Source organism: Carya illinoinensis, chromosome 3, assembly GCF_018687715.1.
Source record: "Carya illinoinensis cultivar Pawnee chromosome 3, C.illinoinensisPawnee_v1, whole genome shotgun sequence".
In the NCBI taxonomy this organism is placed as follows: Eukaryota; Viridiplantae; Streptophyta; class Magnoliopsida; order Fagales; family Juglandaceae; genus Carya; species Carya illinoinensis.
This window is the reverse complement of record NC_056754.1, coordinates 13325317-13349397: the sequence shown is the minus strand read 5'-3', so window position 1 is coordinate 13349397 and position 24081 is coordinate 13325317. Positions and strand designations below refer to the sequence as shown.

At 30.0% G+C, this 24081-nt stretch overlaps 1 protein-coding gene across 1 annotated transcript; it reads left to right on the top strand.

Annotated features, from left to right (window-relative positions):
• The first annotated feature begins 11047 nt into the window (after nt 1–11047).
• Nucleotides 11048–22560, top strand: LOC122303344 (ultraviolet-B receptor UVR8-like). The gene is made up of 12 exons (XM_043115098.1): nt 11048–11357; nt 13199–13385; nt 14157–14303; nt 15848–15929; nt 16430–16585; nt 17833–18006; nt 18886–18957; nt 19310–19381; nt 19513–19631; nt 21076–21161; nt 21256–21308; nt 22272–22560. The coding sequence occupies exons 1-12, from the start codon at nt 11267–11269 to the stop codon at nt 22341–22343; spliced, it is 1311 nt and encodes a 436-aa protein (XP_042971032.1). The 5' UTR covers nt 11048–11266; the 3' UTR covers nt 22344–22560.
• The last annotated feature ends 1521 nt before the right edge of the window (nt 22561–24081 follow it).

Genomic DNA, 24081 nt, shown 5'->3' with positions numbered 1-24081 from the left:
GCTAGGTGGGGCATGATGGAATAGGGGTCACCATTAGGGAAAAAAACTCCTAAGTCTCTGTGTTTTTTTTCTTGGATACTTGGAGAGCCAAAGCCTCCTAGCTTCCTTTGTCACGTCCCCCACCTACACCGAGATAAATAAGGGACTTAAGGGGAGGTAGAGGATCATTACAAGAAAAATAATTATTTATGAGGAGTTATGTGTGACAAATATAGACTTATTTCAATAAAATAAAATAAAAATAATAATCTTTTTCGTGACGAAGAATTGATCACAAATAAGCGTTTTATTTAGTTAAGTAATAAAAATCATCTTTTCAATTGATAAAATAAAAAGTACTAGACATATAATTTTCTCAAAGCTTTTGATAATTTTCTAGATCAATAAGTGGGTGGCCTAGTCAATTGCACCAATACTTGAATTGGTATATATATATGTATAGTATCGGATCGTATGATATCATAGGTTATATATATATATAGAGTAGAAGGCGTTGGTGACACTTTTCTTTTCTTTTTTAATGAGAAATATACTTCAATCATTTATGAAAGAGAAGTTACAACTTTGACCTAATACATACAGAAAAATTATAAGTCAACTTCTGCAATTAAAGCTCCTCAATACACAAATTTCTTTGTGACTGACATGATCTTAACAATTATTATATCTCTCTACAGACAAACCGTCTAAGAGATAGCACTCTTCTTAAAATAGAGATTCTAAACCCCAGCTTCATAAGAGAAGAGGACTTACACTCAATGGACAAAATTTTCAAGAGACTATTTCATTTTTACTTGAACTAAATAAAAGGAAATAACAGTAAATATAAAGATAGATGTGAAAATAACAAATTACAATTATAACATATGTAATAATACTATTTGTAGAAATATCTATGGTACCACATAATTAATGGGACTTTAAAGTGTTCCATGTAACAATTAATTTCTAGTTTGCTTTAATTTTGTCACAATGCATGACCAATGAAGATTTTAAAGTGCCATGCATCTTGATAAACAAATACAATATGTGGAATTTAAGAAATCAATGATAATATATAGGACGATAATCAATTGCGTCCTATTATAAACGTGTTTCGCACTCCTGCGAATTTTCAAAATAAATAAATCTATACCAGAAGAATCAAGGAAGGCGGAAAGGGTATAAAATACCTTGATGTCTATGTCAATTAAATTGTATATATAGTTTATCTATGAATCAAAGGGCTAGTTTTTCTTGCCTTGAATGTGAATTCCCTTCAATATATTACATGAGAAAATATATTTACAATTATAAATTATATAATTATTGCGTAATCGTTTTAAAAAAATAAATAAAATATGAGACTTATATAAAAAAAAATTAATTTTATAATAATAAATTTTATTTTTTTTCAAAGTGATTATATAATATTTTATAGTTATGTGTAAAATTATTCTAACTAAGGTCTATATCTGGGCACTCTTCAGTATTGGCGCTGACAGGTGGGCTTTGTTGGGCCTCGGGCCATGTGGGGTTGGCCCACTAGAGGGAAGATTTTTGCTCCTTCCACGTCCCATCTCGCCTGCAATTGTATTCACGCGTCTCCATCCTTTCACGTGTGTGCACACGTATTTGTGGGTGGGCTACACAACTTAATTTGAGCAATCTCCTTTATTAAAGAGTCGTCAAACGTTGTCTGTTTCTAATTTGCATGTTTTTGAACCTTCCTTCCACTAGAAAATATTGATCTTGACTTCGGTTTGAGTCTTTGGCATTTCTGTGAGAAAATTCAAGAAAAATTACTGTAAAAGAGACATTTATCTACTATCAGTTATTAACTTATTTGTGACAAGAATAATTAACTCTATTCTAACTTGTAACAAATAGTTTTTCTTATTATCATTTATTTTTTGCGAGCTAAAGGATTTATAAATAAATTTTCTGAATTTTGAATTCATTTTTTCTCACTGTCCATCCTTATTATTGAACTTCACGGAAGGTTTAAATATGGTTTGAATTGAAAATATTATTAACTCATTTTATTTTATTATTATATCTATTTTAAATTTTCATATAAAATATAATAAATAGTTTAATTTTTTAAATCTAATATAAAAAATCAGAGGAGTGCTAAAGTCAAAAGAGTAGCTTTGAAAGAGTGCTACAATGACAAAGATATCTTATTTGACCATTTGCCTTCCAGTATTTGCAAAACAAATTAACCTAACAAGGTAAGGAGTGGCCTTGACTAAGCCCATGTGCCCACTTGAAGAACGAGATCCGAGAATAAAGGGGTTTCATCAATTCGGGAGATTTGGGTGCGCATCTAGGCGTTACTAAAATTTTCCACCTCGACATGGCCTTTAACTGTAAGGCGGACAACACGGGATGGTAACATTTGTAGGGAAGTACGCTAAAATGCTGATAGCCACGTACCAAGGGCCAAAGAGGATTACCAAATTAATACAATAGGTACAGTATAAATACAGACCAAGGTATGCACCTAAAAAATTTAAGCTAATACACCATTAGAGCTTAGCAATATTTTACTGACTTAGACATTGAATGCATCCCTCACCCAAACCCGAGCCAATTTCATTTCTCTTATTAGTAGGACTGTTCATCCGGATTCCGGACCGGGAATCCGGGTATACCCGGCCTGGAACCCGGGTTCCAAATCTGGTCCGGATTCCGGACTGGATTAGTGCGGATTATGACCCGGGCCGAAACCCGGATTCATCAGTGTTTTTACAACCCGGAATCCGGGTTCCGGACTATACCCGAATTTTTTTTTTTTTTTTTAATAACGTAATCTTACTCGTTAATTTTTTTTTTTTCAAGAAAATGATAGTGTTGAAAAGCATAATTTGTTTTTTAATCTAAAAGCCTATATTCTATACAACTTTTTCAAGAAAAAATGTTGAAAAGCATCATTTTTTATATATAAAACAAAAAATATTTCTAGTTAATGATATATGAAGTGTTTCCTTTCAAAAATAAAATAAAATAAAACTAATTACATTTTTAACTAATAACATTATTTGATATTTATATATTACATTACAAAACACACCTACAATATATGAAAATTACATATCTATGAATAACAAGGTATTCTATGAATAACAAGTTATTACAACCAAGGTGAAACATAGGAAAGGTGTCTAAAACATGATCTGAATAAATTTTATAAAAATAAATTTATAAATTGATATAATTTTATGTAATTTTTAAATTTATTTTATAATAAAAGTAATTTTACAATCTGATATACTACATCAATCTATGTCAGTTTATGAATATATTTTTATAAAAAAAATTTGTGATTAAAACATTCAAATAATAAACTCGTAATTGTTAAAAGATTTGTGAACATAAGAAAAGAAGAACTACATATGGAATGAAATGTTGAATCTAGAATTAAGGTCATTTGGTAAGTCCGCGATGCACTAAATTCATACAACGGGATACAATATACATTATATTATGACAAATACAAGTTCCTCTACAATTTTATAACTCAAAACATTTTTTACAATTTAGATAAAGATGCTCGCAATCTATGATCTCCATGACATTAAGGGTTCATTTTGAAATTGCGTTAGAAGTTTTAAAAAGTGTTTAAATAACTTTAAAGGTTCTATAATAAAAAAAATTTGGCTATTTACGAGTTAAATATTAAAGAATTTTTTAACTTTAAATAAGTTAAAAAGTAAGTTCAAAGAAAAGTATCATTTCGTCAAACGTACTTTTCCAAATAATTAAAAATATAGTTTAAATTTTAAAAAGATAGTTAATGAATAAAAATACCTATATAATTTGTACATAACTATAATTTTCAAATTTTTATCGTAATCTTTAAAAAATTAAATAATCGTCATTTCTATCTCAAAAATTATTTTTTAAATTTATTTTCAAATAAATATAACATATTTGAAAATATTTTAAACATATAGTTACTAAATAATAAGCAACTTTTTAATACTATAACTTATTATTTAAGCTATAATTTATAAGCACTAAAACTATAATCTATATTTTTTACCACAATTTCAATTGTGCATGAAATATTATTTGTAAACAATGTAATCTCTAACATGATTTGTGCATAATCTATTGCATTAAAATAACGAGAAATGCTAGAAGGAAGTATTATATCGTATACTTTCACTTAATTAACCTGTGATTTATCATTTTTATTATTTTATTTAAATTTACACATATTTAAATATTAATATAAAATAAAAAAAATAAAAAATTACATATTAATTAAATAGAAGTATGTGATATAAAATACTACAGACTCTAAAAATATGGTACAAGGTGATAAGTTGGACAGGTGAAATAATTAAGTTAGTGTATTATTTTCATCTAACTTTGTAGCAACTACGCTGAAGGCTGCAGGTTTATTAGCGGGGCCTTTCAAAGTTGATAACTCTTTCGTTTCATTTTATTTAATTATTATAATTTTTTTAATTTTTAATATAAAATATAATAATTTTTTTAAATTTTAAAATAATAATAATATTAAAAAATAATATTTTAGATAGAGATAAAAATTTTAAATTTGAGATGAGAGTTTATGAGAGTTTAAAATATTATTTTTAATATTATTATTATTTTAAAATTTAAAAAATTATATTGAAATTTGAAAAAGTTAAATTATTTATTATATTTTATATAAAAATGTAAAAAAATTATAATAAAGAGATAAAAATTTTAAATTTTAAATTAAATTTTTTTATCCCAAGTCTATTCTAGATCCCGGTTCTGTTTGGCTACTGAGAATTCTCATATGAGAATTTTAAGTTTTAAGATTAAATATTAAAATATTATATTTTAATATTATTATTATTTTAAGATTTGAAAAAATTAAATTATTTATTATATTTTATATAATAATTTAAAAAAATTATAATAATAAAATAAAAATTTTATATTTGAAATGAAAAATTTAAGAGTTTTATTACATACAAGCACAGTTGCGCACTAATCTGTATACTAACACCGATTTATTTATATTTAAAATTTAAATTAATATTATTTTCAATAAAATTTACTTTTTGACTAATCACATCATATTAATACACAGATTAATACATAATTATACTTGTAACTATACTTTTCTAAAATTTAAATAGTGAAACAGTACCTTAGTCTTAAACATTTCAACTTAGAGAGAGAAAAATGTACCTCTCCTTGTTGTATTAAGACAGAGATTCACTGTACAATTTGTACTGAACAGCGGCAGTTGGGCTAATTTAACTCTTCATTATTATGGTGTTTTGTCATCTTGCCGTGCTTACCGGCCGTGTTGTTTTGTCGTTTCATAACTCATCATTATTATGTTATGATAAAGGTAGTCGGCATTGATAAATTTTTTAATTTATTATTCTTTATTATTATAATTTTTTAAAATTTTTTTATATAAAATATAATAAATAATTTATTTTTTTTTAATTTTAAAATAATAATAATATTAAAAAATAAAATTTTATTTATTTTTTATTTAAAATCATTTCATCTTATCTCACTATCTAAATAATCTCTTAAATACGTGTAAACTATATGATGTGGCATGCGAGATCTTTCTTATAATAAAACAATTTTTAAATTCGATTTGAATAATAAAATGAGATAATTTATTAATAATAGTGAAATAATTTGAGTTAAGACATTATATTTCTAAACGTAATTCTAAACATATATTAAATATTATTTGTAAACTCTTTGTTTTTTTATGGTAAATTATTTGTAGACTCTAACATGATTTTTATGTAATCCATGATATTAAAATAATGAGAATTATTATAAGGAAGTTTTATACCATACTTTTTAATTTAATTAATATGTGATTTGTTATTTTTATTATTTTATTTAAATATACACATATTTAAACATTAAAATAGAATAATAAAAATAAAAAATTACATATTAATTAGATGAAAATGTGTGGTATCAAATTTCTAAGTAAAATTTCTCTAAAATAATTAAAAAAAAAAAAAAAAACACTTCCGAGTGGTACAAGGTGATAAGTTGGACAGGTGAAATAATTAAAGTTAAGTGTATTATTTTCACCTAACTTTGTAGCAACTGCGTAATTTACTGATACTCTGAAGGCTGCTGTTTATTGGCAGGCCTTCGAAAGAGAGTAAATATTCCAACTTCCAAGAGGATAGAAAACTGGGCCTCTCTTGTTGTATTAAGACAGATTCACTGTACAATTTGTACTGGATAGGGGCAGTTGGGCTTCTTTAAGACAGCCGACACTGTCTTTCCGTGCTTACTGGCCTCGTCGATTTCGGCTGCGTTTAGATGTTAAATTGAATTGAATTTTTTATAAATAATAATAAATTAAAATAATAAAATAATTTTAAAATTTTATTTAAAATAAATTTATATATATTATAAGAAAGTGTTAAGTTAAAAATTATTGTAGGTCTTACGTGTAAGAAGATTTTGAATTAAGAATTATATATTTATATGTTAGATTCAGTTTAAAATTAGATTGAATTTAGTTGATTTAAATAGATTCCAGCAACCAAGCAAAACCTTATCATCATACATATGGTTATCATAGATGTCGTTCGAATTGAAAAATATTCTCAACCTATCTTATCTTATCTCATCTCATTATTATAATTTTATTAAATCTTTACATAAAATATAATAAAAAATTTAACATTTTTAAATTTTAAAATAATAATAATATTAAAAAAATAATATTATAATAATATTTTTTTTAATTTTAAACTTTTATTTAAAATTATCTAATCTCAACTTATTATACAAATAACCTCTTAAATTTGTGTAAACTGTATAACGCGGCATGCAAGATCTTTTTTATAATAAAACAATTTCCAAACCTAATTTGAATAAGGAGATGAGATAATTTGTTAATAGTAGTAAAATAATTTGAGTTAAGATATTTTATAGAATTTTTTAAAATAAGAGATAAAAAGTTAGATAGAAATATTATAAAGTAAAAATCTTGTTATAATATTATTTTATTTTAAAATTTAAAAAAATTGTACTGATTAATTAATAATTAAATAAAAAAATTAAATATTTAAAATTAGATTATATTTATATTTATAATATTTTAATATTAATATGAGATGAGATTGAATATCTTAAAATTCAAACAGAACTTATAATTTGTCCCATTATATTAATTAAGTTACGATGTCACAATAAGAAAAATAATATTTATTTTGTACGTAAAATTTTACAGCTGTAAGAAGGGTAGATAGAGAGTATTGATATGGAGAGATGAAGATGGAGGAGTCTTGTTCGGCATGAAGATAAAATTAATGGAGACCACGTGGCATGTAAGAGAGGTTCATAAACTGGATCTGAATTATGATCCATGAGTCATGACTTTGCCTTCCACTTTTATCCTTAAATTCGGAGTGGATTCTAGAGAGGGTAGGTGGGACTGCATTTAGATCTGGTTCTGGGCTTGAAACACATGGATTGAGTTCAAACATAAAGGCTTTGGTCCATCAGTCAGTCATCGTCTGGTAAACCCCTTAATTTCCGCAATAAATAAAAATAATGACAAACCCATAATAAGGTACCCATGCACTTACCCCATCCAGGTTGGCCATTTATTTTAGGCTGCGTTTTAATGATCAACTCAGTTGAATTGAATTATTATTATTACTAATTTTTTTATAAATAATAATGAATTAAAAGGATAAAATGAATTATGTAAAATTTATTTAAAATAAATTTAGATATATTTAAATATTAAGATAAATTTAATATTATCTATAAAAAATTTAAAAAAATTATAAGACTTATATAAAAAAAAATATTGAGTTGAAAAAAATTATGCGTTCTATATATAAAGAGAGATTTGAGATGAGTTTAGTAAGTTAAGAATTGAGTGTTTGAATGTTAGACTGTGTTTAAAATTAAACTGAATTAAATTGATATCAGTTAAATTTTATAACCAAACAAGACTTAAAACTAATATTATATATAGTTATGAATTGCATAAAATTTTTATATTTTTTTTAAAAGTGAAATTTATTATTAAAAAGTTAATTTTTTTACTTGAATTTTATATTTAATTTTTAAAAAAAGAATATACAATTCTTAAGCAATTTATGATTATAAATTATCATTTCTAATATATTTATGGTACTCCAACAATATTAAGCTCTTATTTGATCATGTAAGATTATATGAAATAAAAATTAAAAAATTAAATTATTTATTATATTTTATATAAAAAATTAAAAAAATTATAAACACAATCCGAAAGATCAAATAAAAGAACAAAAATGTACGGAAGGTTTACAAGTCTTGTCACAATAATTGAAACTTTCAATCAATGACCAATGGTACTGCCGTGGATATTACTACCTGTTCCATTTTAATAAAAAGCCAACAATAAATTTTTTATATTGGTAGCTGGCCTATGCATGGTAGATAAATCAATCAAACTTTTGTCCGTTATGAAGGGAGGAATAGGTCAAGAAGGGTTTAATTATTTATAAATAATAATAAATTAAAATAATTAAATATTTTTTGTGAAATTTATTTAAAATAAATATAAATATATTAAAATATTAAAATAAATTTAAATATATTTATAAAAAATTAAAAAAGATTATAAATATTGTGTATAAAAAAGTATTAAATTGAAAAAATTATAAATTTTATATATAAAGAAATTTTTAATTAAGATAAATTTAAAAATTTAAAAATTAAAAATTTAAATATTAAATTTAATTTAAAATTAATTCTAATTCAATCTAACTTCGAAAAATGATATTCGTTTTTAAAGTTAATATATTTCTAATATTTTTTAAAGGATAATTAAATTAGTTTTATAAGTCAAATGTGTTGAAAATGGACCGACAAAGGAGACAACACGTGGGACGGTGGGAGTGAAAGCTGGATGGATTGGATTAGATTTAGGTAAAAAAAGAAAAAGAAAAAGAAGCCTATTTCCAATATCAATCCCAAATGTTGAGAGAGAGAGAGAGTGATGGATATTTGGAAAGTTATTAGTCTACGTTGTAGACCATATCTTCACTTAAATATTAAGATTTTATTTGTAAATATAAATTTTTAAATTCATTTTTATTATGTATATATCAAATATTTCAGATAGAATAATGTTAAAGAAAATTATCAAATACGTAAATCTTTTATTAAAAAGAGTATTTTTTTAAAAAAAGCTTTTCACACATTTTTTTTTTTAGTGTGATCAACTATTTAATAAAAAGTAAATTTGTACTATAAATAATTATCTTCAAATTATTTATTACTTTTTGAATTGAAAACTACAGCAATAAAAAGAGAAGACGGCAATGCGGTGGAAACTGTCCGTGGTTCGCGGCGACAGGCATAGCTGTTTACGGAAAAATGATATTATGATTATTAAATATATTTATATATTTTTAATAATTAATAGAGTGATTATTAATAAATTTATATATTTTATTTTCTTAATAATTAAGAATGTTTAAAAATTAATTAAAAGATAAAATAAAATTTTGTATTTATACTAATATGCACTCTAGGCCTGATTTGAATTTAAATATAAGATGAGATGATTTATAAGAAATAAAAATTTAATAAAATAGTGTTAAAATATTATTTTTTAATATTATTATTATTTAAAAATTTAAAAAACTTAAATTAAAATTTTAAAATGTTATATTATTTTTATATTTTATAAAATATTTTTTAAAAATTATAATAATAAGATAAGAGTTAACGGAATGTTTATTTACAAATCCAAATAAATCCAAACTTGATATAGCTACCTTAAGAATATTGTTAATGGATTATGTATATATAAAGGACAATTTTGATAAATATAAGATGAATTTAAATTTTGACTATTCTATTTATATAAATCTTCACATTAGAATATCTATTTTTTATTATATAATTATAAAATAATATTAGATAAATTTGATTTTAACTATTCATATCAAATCTTCATATTGGATTATCTATTTATTTATTATATAGTAATGAGTAATTAATAATTTAAAAAATATTTCATTTTTTAATTATTAATTTATGTTATTATATCATATTTTAATTATTAATTTAATTTATTTTATCATATTTTACTATTTTATTTAAAGAAATTGATAAAAATTTGTAAATATAGATAAAGAGAAGAGAGAATGTTATAAAAAATAATAAAATAAATATTTAATTTATATACAATAACTATTAAATTTGATTTTAATTTTAAATTTATTGTAGCTAAAAGTTACGTAAGAGTATCTTCATCCCATTCCTCATCTCCATCCGTATAATTTAACTCAAAATCACATTTCTTCAAATTTTATTCATCTTTCAAAAATTTTCTACATCTCATTCTCCATTTCTATCTCTATTTTATTAAATAATATTTTTTATTCTTTTTTTATTATTTTTTCTTTCACTTCTATTTACAAATTTAACTACTCAATATTTTTTCTTATTTTTTGAACTATTACTCTAATGAATATTTTAAACAAAAATTTAAATTTTGTTTTTGTGAATATGATAATATTTTTAAAATTAATTTTTTTATATTTTTGTAATTAATTAAATTATTTTTAAATTTATTATTTAAAACTATAATAAATATGAGTATAAAAAAAGCGTAGATGATTAAAAAATTATTTATTTTATATATTAGAATAAAATATTAATAAAAATAATTTAATAAATAAATAATGAGTCTTTAAATATAAAGATTTATTATTTATTCTCTAAATCTTTTTCTTAAAATAAGAATTTAGATGTAAAAGATATTTTAATCAAAACTTTATAATAAATTCTATATTATAGAAAATTCGATGCTTTGATCGAGATGTGAATTTTCTTAAGAGTGCTTCTGCTTCTCTAATCTAATGTAATAGCTAAAAGGTACAATAATTTTACATTGTCGTTAGCGCCGAAACTGACCTATCGTCATAGGATGGAAGACCAAACCATAAAATCTAAAAACTGGGACCCTCCATCAATCAATGCCGTTGTTTCTACCACTCCGAAGACAAACAGTGACTACGACCATCTCTCTCTCTCCGGAACTGTGCGCCCAACCGAACAAAGGACTGCCCTTGCACATTACATGTGCCGTCTCCCTAGTCCCCTCCTATAAATAGGTTTCCTTGTCTTCGCTGCATCCACTTCAAACTTGTACCCTTCATCGCTGTCTACTGCACTGCGGATATTCTCGGAGTATCTCTCTCTCGCTTGTGGCACGTTTCTGTTGTCCGTTTGAGTTTGCGGAGGAAGAGAACGAATTTGAAAGCGGGAAATGTCGGAGGAGGGAGCTAGGGAAGTTACAGGCCCTGTTCGTCGAGTTCTTCTCATCTCTGCTGGTGCTAGTCACTCCGTCGTGCTTCTCTGTAAGCTCCTAATTTCTCCCCTTTCCACAATTCTGGGTTTTCTTGTTTCCAAGTCATTGGCTTTAGTGGTCCAGCGATCGTTGTTCCTGTTTCTTACGTCCTGATCAATCTGAAGAAAGTTCCCGCCTTAGTGACGAAAATGGAATGCAATCTAGAGTTTTACATGGGTTGAGTGCAAGTTATTGTTTCTTGGACTTTTAAGTGACGAAAAATCTATAGTTCTAGATTGCATTTTGCTGTTTAGCATTTTGTTTTTTATATTCTCGATTTGTACAGCATTGAGAAACTCATTTTCTATGTTCTTTATATTTATACTTGAAATGTCATTCTGGAAACAACTTTCAAAATGTTTGTGCACACATATGTACGTACGTACGTACGTAAGTATGTATATATGTATGTACGTATTTATTTAGATCTTGTGCACGAGTCTCCGATTAACTATTATTCTCTTTCTTATTCTTTTTTCCCCTCAATTTGGATGTAATTTTTGTTGTTACTTTTTACCTTGAAGAGAGGGTCCCTAGAGATCGTTGTCTAAGGACACTGAACATGCATGGGATTGGCCCTATTTTTAATCGATTTTTACAGCATTATGTTCAATTAGTCAATAGATTGATTAATACTTGGTTTGGTTATGAAATTGGAATTAGTTTTGTGTGTGCTATTTTCATTTGGTATTCCAACTTCATTACTGATTTATTTTGGTAAACATCGGTCTCTCCTTATTATTTTCTTGGCTTTTGCCGTTATTGGGTTTACTTCTATCATGATCATATGAATTTCCTCTTGACATTGCCTTTAACTCCTAGCATAAGCACCAAATGTGAAGTCTGTCATTGTCCATTTCTAGAATTTTGGTTTATTTTCTAGCATGAGTTTCTTCAGTTCTACTCATACAGAAAAATATCATTTTTGTTTCCAGCAACTATTTTCTCAATTATATGCATCAGTGTGCGCCAATCAAATAACACCCAACTGATATAGCGTAGGTTTGGTTGTCCCCCCCTTGAAACTAAAGGACTCGGATGTATGCCGCTTATCAGTCAAGGATTTAAACTATATAACTAGAGCTATAATCACTGCTGTTTTTTATTCGATAATCTAGGATTTTAAGAGACTTACCTGTCCCAACTGTTCTACTGATTATAATATTGGCTATCATTTCTGTGAACCCTGTTAGAGGGATGGATTTCTACACAGAAACACGACAAATTAATTCCTTTCCGATTTCCCCAGTCAGCCCTGGCGTTGGTTCCATTTCACCTTGACACCATACTCTTGAGCTATCCTTAATCTTTGAGTATAATATCAGATTGGTGTCCATTGCCTTTTCTAAAGAGATCATAATGCTTAAGAGATTAGCAGAAGAAAATAGTAATTATACTGATGAGACACACCAAATCATGGGAGAACAAATCCACCTTTTAGGACCTATACTAACCAAATTTGCTTTCCAAGTTGATATGAACTAAATGTGGTTTTGTCAAAGGGGAAAAATTGTATCACTGAATTTTCTCCTCTGATGATGGATATTGGAAGAGCAGTTACTTCAGTTTGCTTATTTACTGAATAACAAAGTTCTTTTGAGAAAAAGATTTGGCTTGGTTTACCTTAAAACTTGTTTTGGGTGTTTTTCCATTGAATGACTTCTATGCCCATTCTGCCACTATGACTATCCTCCTTTATTCTTCTGTTAATGGATGGCTTTTTGGTTGCCTCAGCTGGCTGTTTATATTCAGTGGGTAGTTGGCCTTTGAAAACATCTTCAGCTTCATTCTCTTTCCTACATTCTAACTTAAGTGAATTGGTTTTGTGGGGCTTTTGATAATACATTACAGCTGGAAGCATTGTTTGTTCTTGGGGACGAGGAGAAGATGGACAGTTAGGTCATGGGGATGCTGAAGATAGATTTTCGCCTACTCAATTGAGTGCATTGGATGACCGTGAAATAGTATCTGTTACTTGTGGAGCTGATCATACAACTGCATATTCTGTGTCACATCTGGAAGTTTATAGTTGGGGATGGTCTGTAGATCATCCTTTAATTTTATCTTTTGAATTTTCTTTCTAGATTTATTTATTTATTAAATTTTATTAGAGTTGTGCCTTCTGCAGTATTGCTGCATTGATTTCGGTTTAAAAACTCAACTTGGTATAGAAGTTGACTAAGACAAATAATTTAGCCTGCATGAAAGAAAAAAGTTAAGGAGAAATTGTTGGCCTCAAGAAACGGAGAAGACATCCTCCATCAGATGACGGAACTTCAATGAATTGAGATATAGGTTCTCATCTTTGATAATATGTAATCCCCTCCTTTCCCCTCCTAAAGGAGAGTTTTATTGCCCGTCTTACTGTCTTACTGCTAGAAGCTTTTCTTATCCAGAACGGTTTCCATTTCACTTGCATTTCATCCTTCTGTTTTCCTTGAAAGCTTTGAGAAGCACAATGGCAACCAATTAGTCTTTGAAGGAACATGTGAACATCGGGCTTGAAAAACATTTAGTATGCATGCGCGTGTATATTTGCCTATTTGCTTAGAAAAGTGTTTAGTATTTAATAATTTCGGGCTTATTTTACTTTCCTGCTGACTGCCATATATAATCAGTTCTGTAAGCAGCATGGCATTTAATCCCACATGCAGAATTATTTATTAATTTTCTGTTCTAGGTGGGTCTGCATGATATATGTCTTATCCGTATGTGGTAAATATTAAAATCAAGATATATTGATTTTTGGTGGATTTGTGTAGGTTTCATGTAGCTTGTAAATATATTGTGCTCTTACCTATTTTCTCAGGGGTGACTTTGGGAGGTTGGGCCATGGAAACTCCAGTGACTTGTTCACTCCTCAGCCAATCAAAGCATTAAATGGTATAAAAATAAAGCAAATTGCTTGTGGTGACAGCCATTGCTTGGCGGTGACTATGGAAGGCGAGGTGCAGAGGTTAGAATTCTATTCTAGTCTCTCCCTTTCTCTCTCAATTTTATAACTGATGAATGATTAAAATTTAATTTTTTTCATTATAGCTAGAGGAATGGCCCAACCAAAGGGGGTTTCTTTTCCTCTTTGGCCACCCTCCTTCACCTCACACATAATGGAAAAAATCAAGAGCAGAAGAAAAATACAGAGAAAATTTTGTAACTGAAAATGTTTGTGGTAAAAAAGTACATCTTGAATCCTGAGCAGTATAAATTACGTTGTGGGTTCGAAACTCTGCATTCACACTTTTTAGGGCCATTAAACGGGGGGAATTTTCCCTTGAATTGCTTGAAATGCATTTGTAGGAAACTCTTTGCTGAGGGAATATGCTCCCCGGGATTAGTCAGGCATTTGTTCCTGGATGTCTGGAGCCAATAAAACAAGAGTAATGCTATATACGGTCACGAGTTGTTCAAGCATCATGCACTCTTTTTGAAAAAGAGTGAGGTCCACTATTAAAAAATTAATTTTTTTATGTGGTCTCATATTTACTCACTTTTTTTTGTCAAAAGAAGTGCATGACATTTGCACACTATGACAATAAATATCGTTTCTCATAAAAAAAAAAAAAAATGCATCATGACTCACAAGGTACTTTTGTATAGTAGTTACAATGCCCATGCAAGCATCAAACTGCAGTCCTTGTTTACAGGGAGAAGATTAGGTACTTCACTTGACCTCAGTAAAAAGGCCATGAATGGTGTTGGGAATTTGGACCTCCAAATTCACCCCCCCTAGGATCTACCCTTTGCAGGAGTAACAAGAAAAATAAAGAAATAATAACAACACAAGAAATTTACGTGGAAACTCCAAAACAGGAGAAAAAACCACCAGACCCAGAGAAGAAAATACACTATGTGAAAAATTATTACAATCACATAATTTCTCCCCTCACCCTAAACACACCCACAAAGCTTTCCCCACTAGAAAAACTCTAACTCACACCTCTTCCCATTTTACAAAAATGGACAACAGAGGAATTTAACTAGAGTCAAAAGTTACTAGCTAAGCATTTGACTGGTGCACTTAAACTAAGAGGCTAAGCCTCTTATTTATAAGCCTTGAGAGCTTGCTCCTTCCCATTTCCCACCCATGTGGGACTAACCAAAGGAGCAAAAAGTCCAACAAATGGTATGATCCAATAACAAAATGGGATCAAGTTTCCACTCTATAAATGTCATGTTCGTGCTCCTGGATCCCTCTAGCAAGGTAAAATCATGAAGATTTTGGAATCATTCTTCCAAACACTCAGAAGGGTTGTTTAATAGCATGCTCCTTTATACCAAGCTTTATATTTGGTTGAATGTTTCTGCACTGAATTAATGCTGATTGCAACCATCTTGAGCATACTTATGTTGATATACCAATGCATATATTTCCAGTTTCTAAGTCATTGCTTGTTTTGTTTGCATTGTTGACTTCTGTTGTGAGTTACTGCTTGTGCATATCAGCGCTAACTCTTGGGAAAATGCTTTACTGTTCCATTATCTGTCTTTGTTTGACTGAAGTTGGGGACGGAACCAAAATGGTCAACTTGGTCTAGGAACCATGGAAGACTCTCTTGTCCCGCAGAAAATTCAAGCATTCCAGGTACACTGAGTGATTTAGTTATTTACAATAGACATATATTGGATGCTCCATATCACCTTCATCACTTTTGATTCACAATATTCAAAGTTAAGGATGGTAGGTATAGCTAGCTGTGAATCCTCGCAAGAAAATAAAAAACCAATAGATAGGATTTTTATGGAACGGAAATCTCACCACCGAGTGTCAGGTCCATACAGGGATATATTCTTTTATGCTTATTGCTGTATTATAAATGAACCATGGGCACTACCATGCTACCAACTATTTGGCCAACACCGTCTATGTGATAATTAGTGATCTCATCAAGAAAAAGGAAAGATGGAAGCTAATGAATTTATCAACATAAAGGCTTATCCAACAATATTGTTGCAATTATCACATTCTGGTATCAAGCAACAATGGAACTTGTGAAATATACTGACACAATTTTCAATCAGGTTCTCATACATACTCTTTTATGAAATGATTCATGTGTCTAATTTTCTTTTTTATTTTGTTAGGGAGTCTCTATCAAAATGGTTGCTGCTGGTGCTGAACATACTGCAGCTGTTACAGAAGCTGGAGAGCTATATGGATGGGGCTGGGGCCGATATGGAAACTTGGGCTTAGGCGATAGAAATGATCGCTTGGTTCCTGAGAAAGCTTCTGCTGTTGATGTATGTCCAAAATATACTATCATTTATTTCCTTTTAGAAGATAACAATTCAAATGATCATCTAAGTTTTAGGAGTCTTTCAAAATTATGTTGGGCATCTTCAAAGTTGTAGGTTTTTGTCAGTTGTGGGGATCAATAAGATGGGTTGTGGTCCTATGGATTCCTTTGCATAACTCCTGTTCCTTAGAAGGTGGACTTTAAATAAATATATATTTTTTTGGGCTTCACCGATATTGCTTGATATGAGTGACCATAGAGGACAACATGGCATGCAGGTGAATGATCCCACGATGTGGCTTTAGTATTAATCCCTTTTTAGTTCTTGTACTGCATATGAGATGCTTTTATCTGACGAAATTTATTTTATTTACGAAAGCAAGACCATAATGGGTCCAAATCATTTATCAGAATTTTAAACTTAAGAACAAGGAGCATATAAAGTTATATTAAGTTAGAAGGTTTGACCAAAGCTTCAGCAATGTTCCACAGTTCATTGCTTCAAATGAAAATTAGTCCAGGTACCAGATCGAGGCATTAGTGATATTGTTGCTGACTTGCCCGAACTCAGTTGTGTTATAGGCATGTTGTGAGGCTTGAATGTTTCCTGCTTAAAGTCTCAGCCATTACAGCCCATTTACGAATTCATGACAGAATAAATCGTGTGGTATGTCGTTCAGTTTTCTGGATCCTGCTAGAAATCAAAAACTGCATCCTAATTACTTGTGAGCGGTTCTGTGACCAAGATGATTATGTTAAGTGACTATGGTGCACCATGTTTCATGCTCATATCTGGAACCACACTTTAAATGGAAGGTCTGTTCGGGAGAGCTGTATCAAATTGTATGTACACATGATATGGTATGTCATTCATGGAAGTATAAATCATGTGGTATGTCGTTCAGTTTTTCTGGATCCTGCTAGAAACCAAAAACTGCACTCTAATTACTTGTGAGTGGTTCTGTGATGAAGATGATTATCTTAAGTGACGATGGTGCACCATGTTTCATGCTCATATCTGGAACCACACTTTGAATGGAAGGTCTGTACAGGAGAGCTATATCAAATTGTATGTACATGTGAACTAAACTGCAGACGTCTATATGATTGGAGTCTTCTAATTCAGTCACTGTTCTTCACAGTCTATGATAAGATATAATGGAAGTCTGCATGTGGTGTTTTCATGTTATCTCCTTGTATGTTAAACCTCAAAGGAAAGAAAGATAATTTTTCTATAAAATTAAATTACAGGGTGAGAAGATGGTTATGGTAGCTTGTGGATGGCGGCATACAATATCTGTTTCCTCATTGGGTAAATTATACACTTATGGCTGGAGCAAATACGGTCAACTAGGACATGGGGATTATGAAGATCATCTTGTTCCTCACAAGCTAGAAGCCTTGAGCGATACTTACATTTCTCAGGTGATCTTTTATTCCCATTGTGCTGGTATGGTTCTTAATTGTGTCTAGAAATGATTTTTTATCCTACAACTTTGTGTGTTTGGAATGCTACTTCAAGCTGTTTTGCACCCTCCATTGCCTTGGCGACTAATGAATGATATGGATAATTATGAATGGAAGTTCTACAGAGTCATAACCTGACTTCCAATAAATTTTCGATTGAATAGAATTCTCATTCATATTGAAATACTCTGCATCTGCACTATGTAACTGAAATTGCGATTGGCATGAGACTGATCATGTTTATCAAATTGTTTCTGGTTAATGGAGCATTATCTCTTCTCAGAAAAATTTATTACAGTAGCTTGGGAGTATGTCACTTTTTATTTGGATCATAAAGTTGCGTCCACACCTCTCATACTTCTCCCTTTGTTTTCTTCTTGAATGTGCAGAGGATGTAGGCTTAATATTATGAAAGACATTTAACCCTGTTGTCTGTTCAAGAATTAACTTAGATCAAATTTTAATCCTTACTGAATGTGTGTTTTGTGTGTGTGTGTGTGTGTGTGTGTGTGTGTGTGTGAGAGAGAGAGAGAGAGAGAGAGAGAGAGAGAGAGCAGCAGCAGCAGCAGCAGCAGCTGCAGCTGCTATTGGTAGGTCATGGAGGAAGCAGTGTGGTACAGCAGAGTAGGCCTATGTGGTCTTAAATGCGGTCTGTGGAAGTAGGCCCTGGATTAAGTCATTCCTCAATGTCTTGGAGACTATAAACTATAGATGCATTGGATTGTGGAAATTTCTGCTGTAGAATACGAGCTTTGCTTGAAAATTCACTAGTTGTTTGGAAAAATTAGTGCTTTTAATCCATTTTGTATGTACTTTTCTTGTATTGATGCTATTTAGGTATCGGGTGGTTGGAGGCATTCTATGGCAGTTGCATCTGATGGAAAACTTTACGGCTGGGGTTGGAATAAGGTTAGCAATCTACATCTTTAGTTTTCAGATATAAAATATTTTGTTGTGTCCTCTTGTTCATGAATATTTAATAGATGAGAAGAATGTAGGCTCGAGAAATCTATGGATAGACGAATAATTACTAGTTTTCACTTATTATAAGTTGATCCTATGTGTGTGTGAACACAATGCCCGAGAGTCTAGATGCTTCTAACTTACTAATATTTCTTCCATCTCTAGAGTTTCATTAGCATATCCTTACTCTTAAATTTTACATCACTTGAACCTGATATATATGTACTTCATCTGCATTAGCTTATTTATTGTCTTACGCCTTTTTTCTTTTCCTTTTTTTTTTTTTTTTTAAATATAGTTTGGACAGGTTGGAGTTGGTGACAATGTTGATCATTGCTCTCCTGTGCAAGTAAAATTTCCCCATGAACAGGCACATTCTTATCCCAAGATTGGTTAAGATAGGCCGTGGATTGATGTTCAGTTCCATGGAGTTTTCTTCTGAATTTTCTTCTTTCCACAAGATTATTAGCCTATTTCTTAGTTTTAGTTGGCACTTGGCAGAGAGTAATTCAAATCTCTTGCGGATGGAGGCATACGCTTGCTCTTACCGAAAGGCAAAATGTATTTTCTTGGGGAAGAGGTACCAATGGACAGCTTGGGCATCAGGAATCTGTTGACCGGTAAAGGCATTTAGATCTAAATTAATACCTGGATGTCCATGCATACATTAATATCATCAGTCTATTTGCTCTGAACAAAATTGGTGAATTATCCCTGTCAAATATATTTTTAGACACTGGGTGGGGCGTGGGGAGTAAAGGGAAGTGAAACTAATTGCTGGGTTCTGACCAAAACTGGTGAATGACCTGTCAAATATCTATGGTATATAGTGCTAAGTTTATCTTACTGTTAGGATTTAGTCTTGATGAGCTTAAGAAGAATGCTAGTCCATTAAAAACTTGCTTTCTTTATTGGGTTGTACTTGATTACATGCTATTCAGTCCACTGTGTTAACAGAGCTGTTTTGTGCCAGATTGTTGTGGCAGACACCTAAGGCCAAAATCTTTAGTACTAATAGCATTGGGTGCACCCATCATTTCTGATAATTGTTATGCATAGTTGAAGAGTATACTTAATGCTATATCTGATAAGGAAATACTTAAAACTCAAACTTGTAACCAAGAGATAGTATACTCTATCACAGCCCCTCAAATAATGGTAATTTGTCAAAATCATCATGTGTTTGCTTAACAAAAGATATGGTGTCTGTGAATATTTGCTGTATAATTTCTAGGACAATAAAATTTGGTAGTGTGAATACTTATGCTGCAATGCCACTGACATTGAGGAAGATCTGCCACTTTAGATGGTGCATGAGGATCTGATATCTTATATGATAAAAGATGTGACATATCTTCTTGAGAGCCACCCTGGCTTGTCTGTTCACTGGATACCCAGGAGACCATTAAGCCATTCACACAGAATTGCTAAATGGGCTGAAGCCGAGCATTTTTGGATGTATTTGTGGGACTCAACTACCCTCCCATGTTAATTGGGATGACTGATGAGATCTTAGATCCCCCATGAACATGATTAGTGAATGATGACATTTACTTGGGGAAAAAAGTTCAAAGCTAAACCTAGGGATAGTTGTGGACATGTTTTCTCATCAATCCTTATCAAATCCTTGAGATATTATCCTGCTAACTAAATCTCTGTCGATTGAAATGTGATGAATATATATAGGATCTGGTGCTTCTCACCTTACACCACAACTTACATTGAAAAGATTGTATACTTAATAAGAATTGATGGCATTGATCTAATAGTGTAAACCTTTGTTAGTTGTGACCCGATAATTATCAAAATTTGGGTGCTTTTTGGTTGTTCCTTGCTTGTGAGTAGTGAGTCCTGTCAAGAACAAATTAGAATCTCACACCATAAAAACCGTATCATAAAAGTGAGCGGCTTTGGCGAGTTGGGATATTTAAGCTTGATTAAGTTATTTTTACTTGCTACTTTATCTCTTGTCTGGTTGTGGAACTGAAAACTAACTAGTTAAAGCTTCTTGACATCTCTATATTGTATGCTCAAACTCATGGCTTTGTCTCATGTAATCCATAGGAACATTCCAAAGCTCGTAGAGGCTTTGAGTGTTGATGGATCTAGTGGACAACATATAGAATCCTCCAAAGCTGATCCATCATCAGGTGCTATATTCACCCAAATAATTATTTTTGGCTCATAACTCAACAATCATGTTTTTACTGATTTTTTAATATGTTCAAATGTTTCTTTGGATAGGCAAAACCTGGGTCTCACCATCAGAAAGATATGCAGTTGTTCCTGGTGAAACTGTAAGATTTTGTTTCATATATGTTGACATGAAGAACACAAAACCAAAAATATAAATCTCATGACTTGAAAAAACGCAATTGAAAACCAAACCAATTTCAGTGCATTTCTTTAATTGCTCTTTGAGCTAACTCAATCAGTCAATCCATATCTATTTTTGATGATTTCAACCCAATTTGAGCTAATTGATAACTGTATATTTTTTGAATTGTGTTGGAGAAATGAAATCTTATTTTTTTTCTTGTACTAGAATAAGATAGTATCAAATATATTTACTTTTTCATCCCTGTGCTCAATGAGAAGGGTGTTAGAAAAATTAAAGATAAAACATAGATCTCTTTATTTTGATTAGTTGGCAAGAACAAATTAGGAGAAAAATGAATCTTTTGTATTAAATTTATGATTATATATAAAACACTACTATTTCCATGGCTTTATAACCAAGGATTTATTTTCTTTGTAGACGAGAATATTTGAAGCAAAAGAAAAGGACCCTTGAGTTCAAATATATGAACTGTATTCTTATTGAAACTATGTAGATTCTTATTGAAGCTAGTCAATGATGTCATTTTCTAAAACTCTTTTATATATGATTTTAAATGTTTTGAGTTGCAATATATATTATCTATATACTTTTTATTAGCGCTAAAATACAAGATTCAAAATTGTTATGAATTATCTGATTCAACAAATTGAATTCTCAATTCATTAAATCAGTCCTTTACCAATTCTGAATCTGATTCTGATTCTGATTTTTCAATCATAATTCAGTTTTTAAGATATTTTGGTAGCCTTAACTCTTCTCTAGAATTTCCTTCTTTTTTTTTTATTAGTTTTTAAGGGTGCTTTCACTGCCATACTTGCCTTCGCTTCCGAGAAAGATAGAAATAGGCATCCTCTCTGTCTCTGGCTGGTATACGAGTCTTTTATATCGTGGGAACTCCTTGTTCCTTTTGCTTCTGCAGGTCCGAGTGGAAACAGCCGTTCCAGTCCGGGGTAATGGGAGTGATGCGAGTGTTCCTGAAAAACTGATGTGAAACGGAAATGCACCATATTGTGAATGAGGCCACGCCATGACTTGCTGATGCTGCCATCATTCATGATTGTAAATTCCTAAGATGCCTTGGATTTTATGTTGTTCTATGAGCAAAGTTTTACATCTACCCCTACTTAGTAACAAGTTGTGTGAATGCTATATAATGTCTGGATTTTATGGTATGGCCATGGAAAAGCATTCAATGATGCTTTGTGAAAGCTTCTCTGGGCATCTTTTGTTCTAGGCCCCTTGAAAGACCATTTCTGTTTAATTACACCGAGTGCTAAAACATAAAATGTCAGTTACACCCAATCATTTAAAAATTTTTAAAAACTCATAAGGGGAATCTGTTTAGCCAGACTGGCTTCTGCTGACAGAAATATTATTCTGTAACAGAGTAAGTCCACCAGTAACAGACAAAAATTTTCTCCCCATCTAATGTAGGGATTCTCCATGAATTAGAATTTACAGGACAAAAGTTTGAGATCAGTTTAGTTTGTTAGTTGAGTAAACTGCTCGGTATGCAGATTGCACTGTATAAATGGATACTCAACCTTGCGTTAATGCAAAAGGGTATGCATTTTCAATGTCTTCACCCTTTATCCGGTTACTTGGAGAAGACTCGAGCTTGCCCTTACTATGGTACAAACTGATTAATATGCCTTTTCTGCAATACAAAACCCGAACAAACAATAAAAGTATTTTGATTCCTTTTATCTGGCACAATGGGTTTTATTCTTAGTTGTTGATGACTAGTAATCCATTGTCTGGTAAGATGCATTCTAAGAGTAATGTATAGAACAGGATACCACTCGATACATGGATTATAAAAGTCTTGAAGTGAAGCCTTGATACTCAAACATCATCTTGCAAAATTGGTGTTGGTTTGCTTCTAATGCTCAAAGCAAGCCTGCAAGGGAATCTTCTTCTTCTTCTTCATTTATGAATTATTTCCCACATTGCCAATGTGGGAAATATTTCATACAAGCTAGTATAAAAAGAATATTAGTGTTTCAACTGCTTACAATTTTTATGGTCTTACAGTCAGTGGTATATTTACACACTAATTTGAAAACAGTAAAACTTCATTAAAGATATATACACGTGTAAAATAGTATAGACAACATCATGGTTGTGAATTGTGTGACATTTGTTTTATGTCATGGTTATTTGATAAATAGAGTTTAGGCCACATTTGGTATGCTATTTTTTCACAAAAGAGTTTCAAAACAATTTTCAATTTCAATCCATACATCTTTGAATCTCAAAAATGTTTTTTATCTTCTAAAAACAGAATTTTATCAAATCATTGCCAAGATTTTCTTGAAAACAAAAACAACTTCCTTAGAATCCAAGTTATCCAACACTACAACTTTCACAAAAGTTATATCTAGACAATTCATAAAATCTCTCCACCAATTTTCAAAAACTCTAATACAAAACATATATAAAAAACAATAATTTAAATAAATATTTTTTCACTACTTTTATAAAAAGCAATGTTATATATAATTGTAGAGTGCACAAGCGTCGCGTAATTCTTTTAAAAAAGAGTAGAACTCACTATTAAAAGATTAATTTTTTATCATGTTATCTTGTATTTATTCACTTTTTTCAAAATAATTATACAGTATTTACGCATTTTTACGATTATAAATATTATTTTTTTTTTATAAAATCCTGTAAAATACATATCAAATTTTCCTTGTAGCGAAATATAATTTGTTTTTATGTTTTTT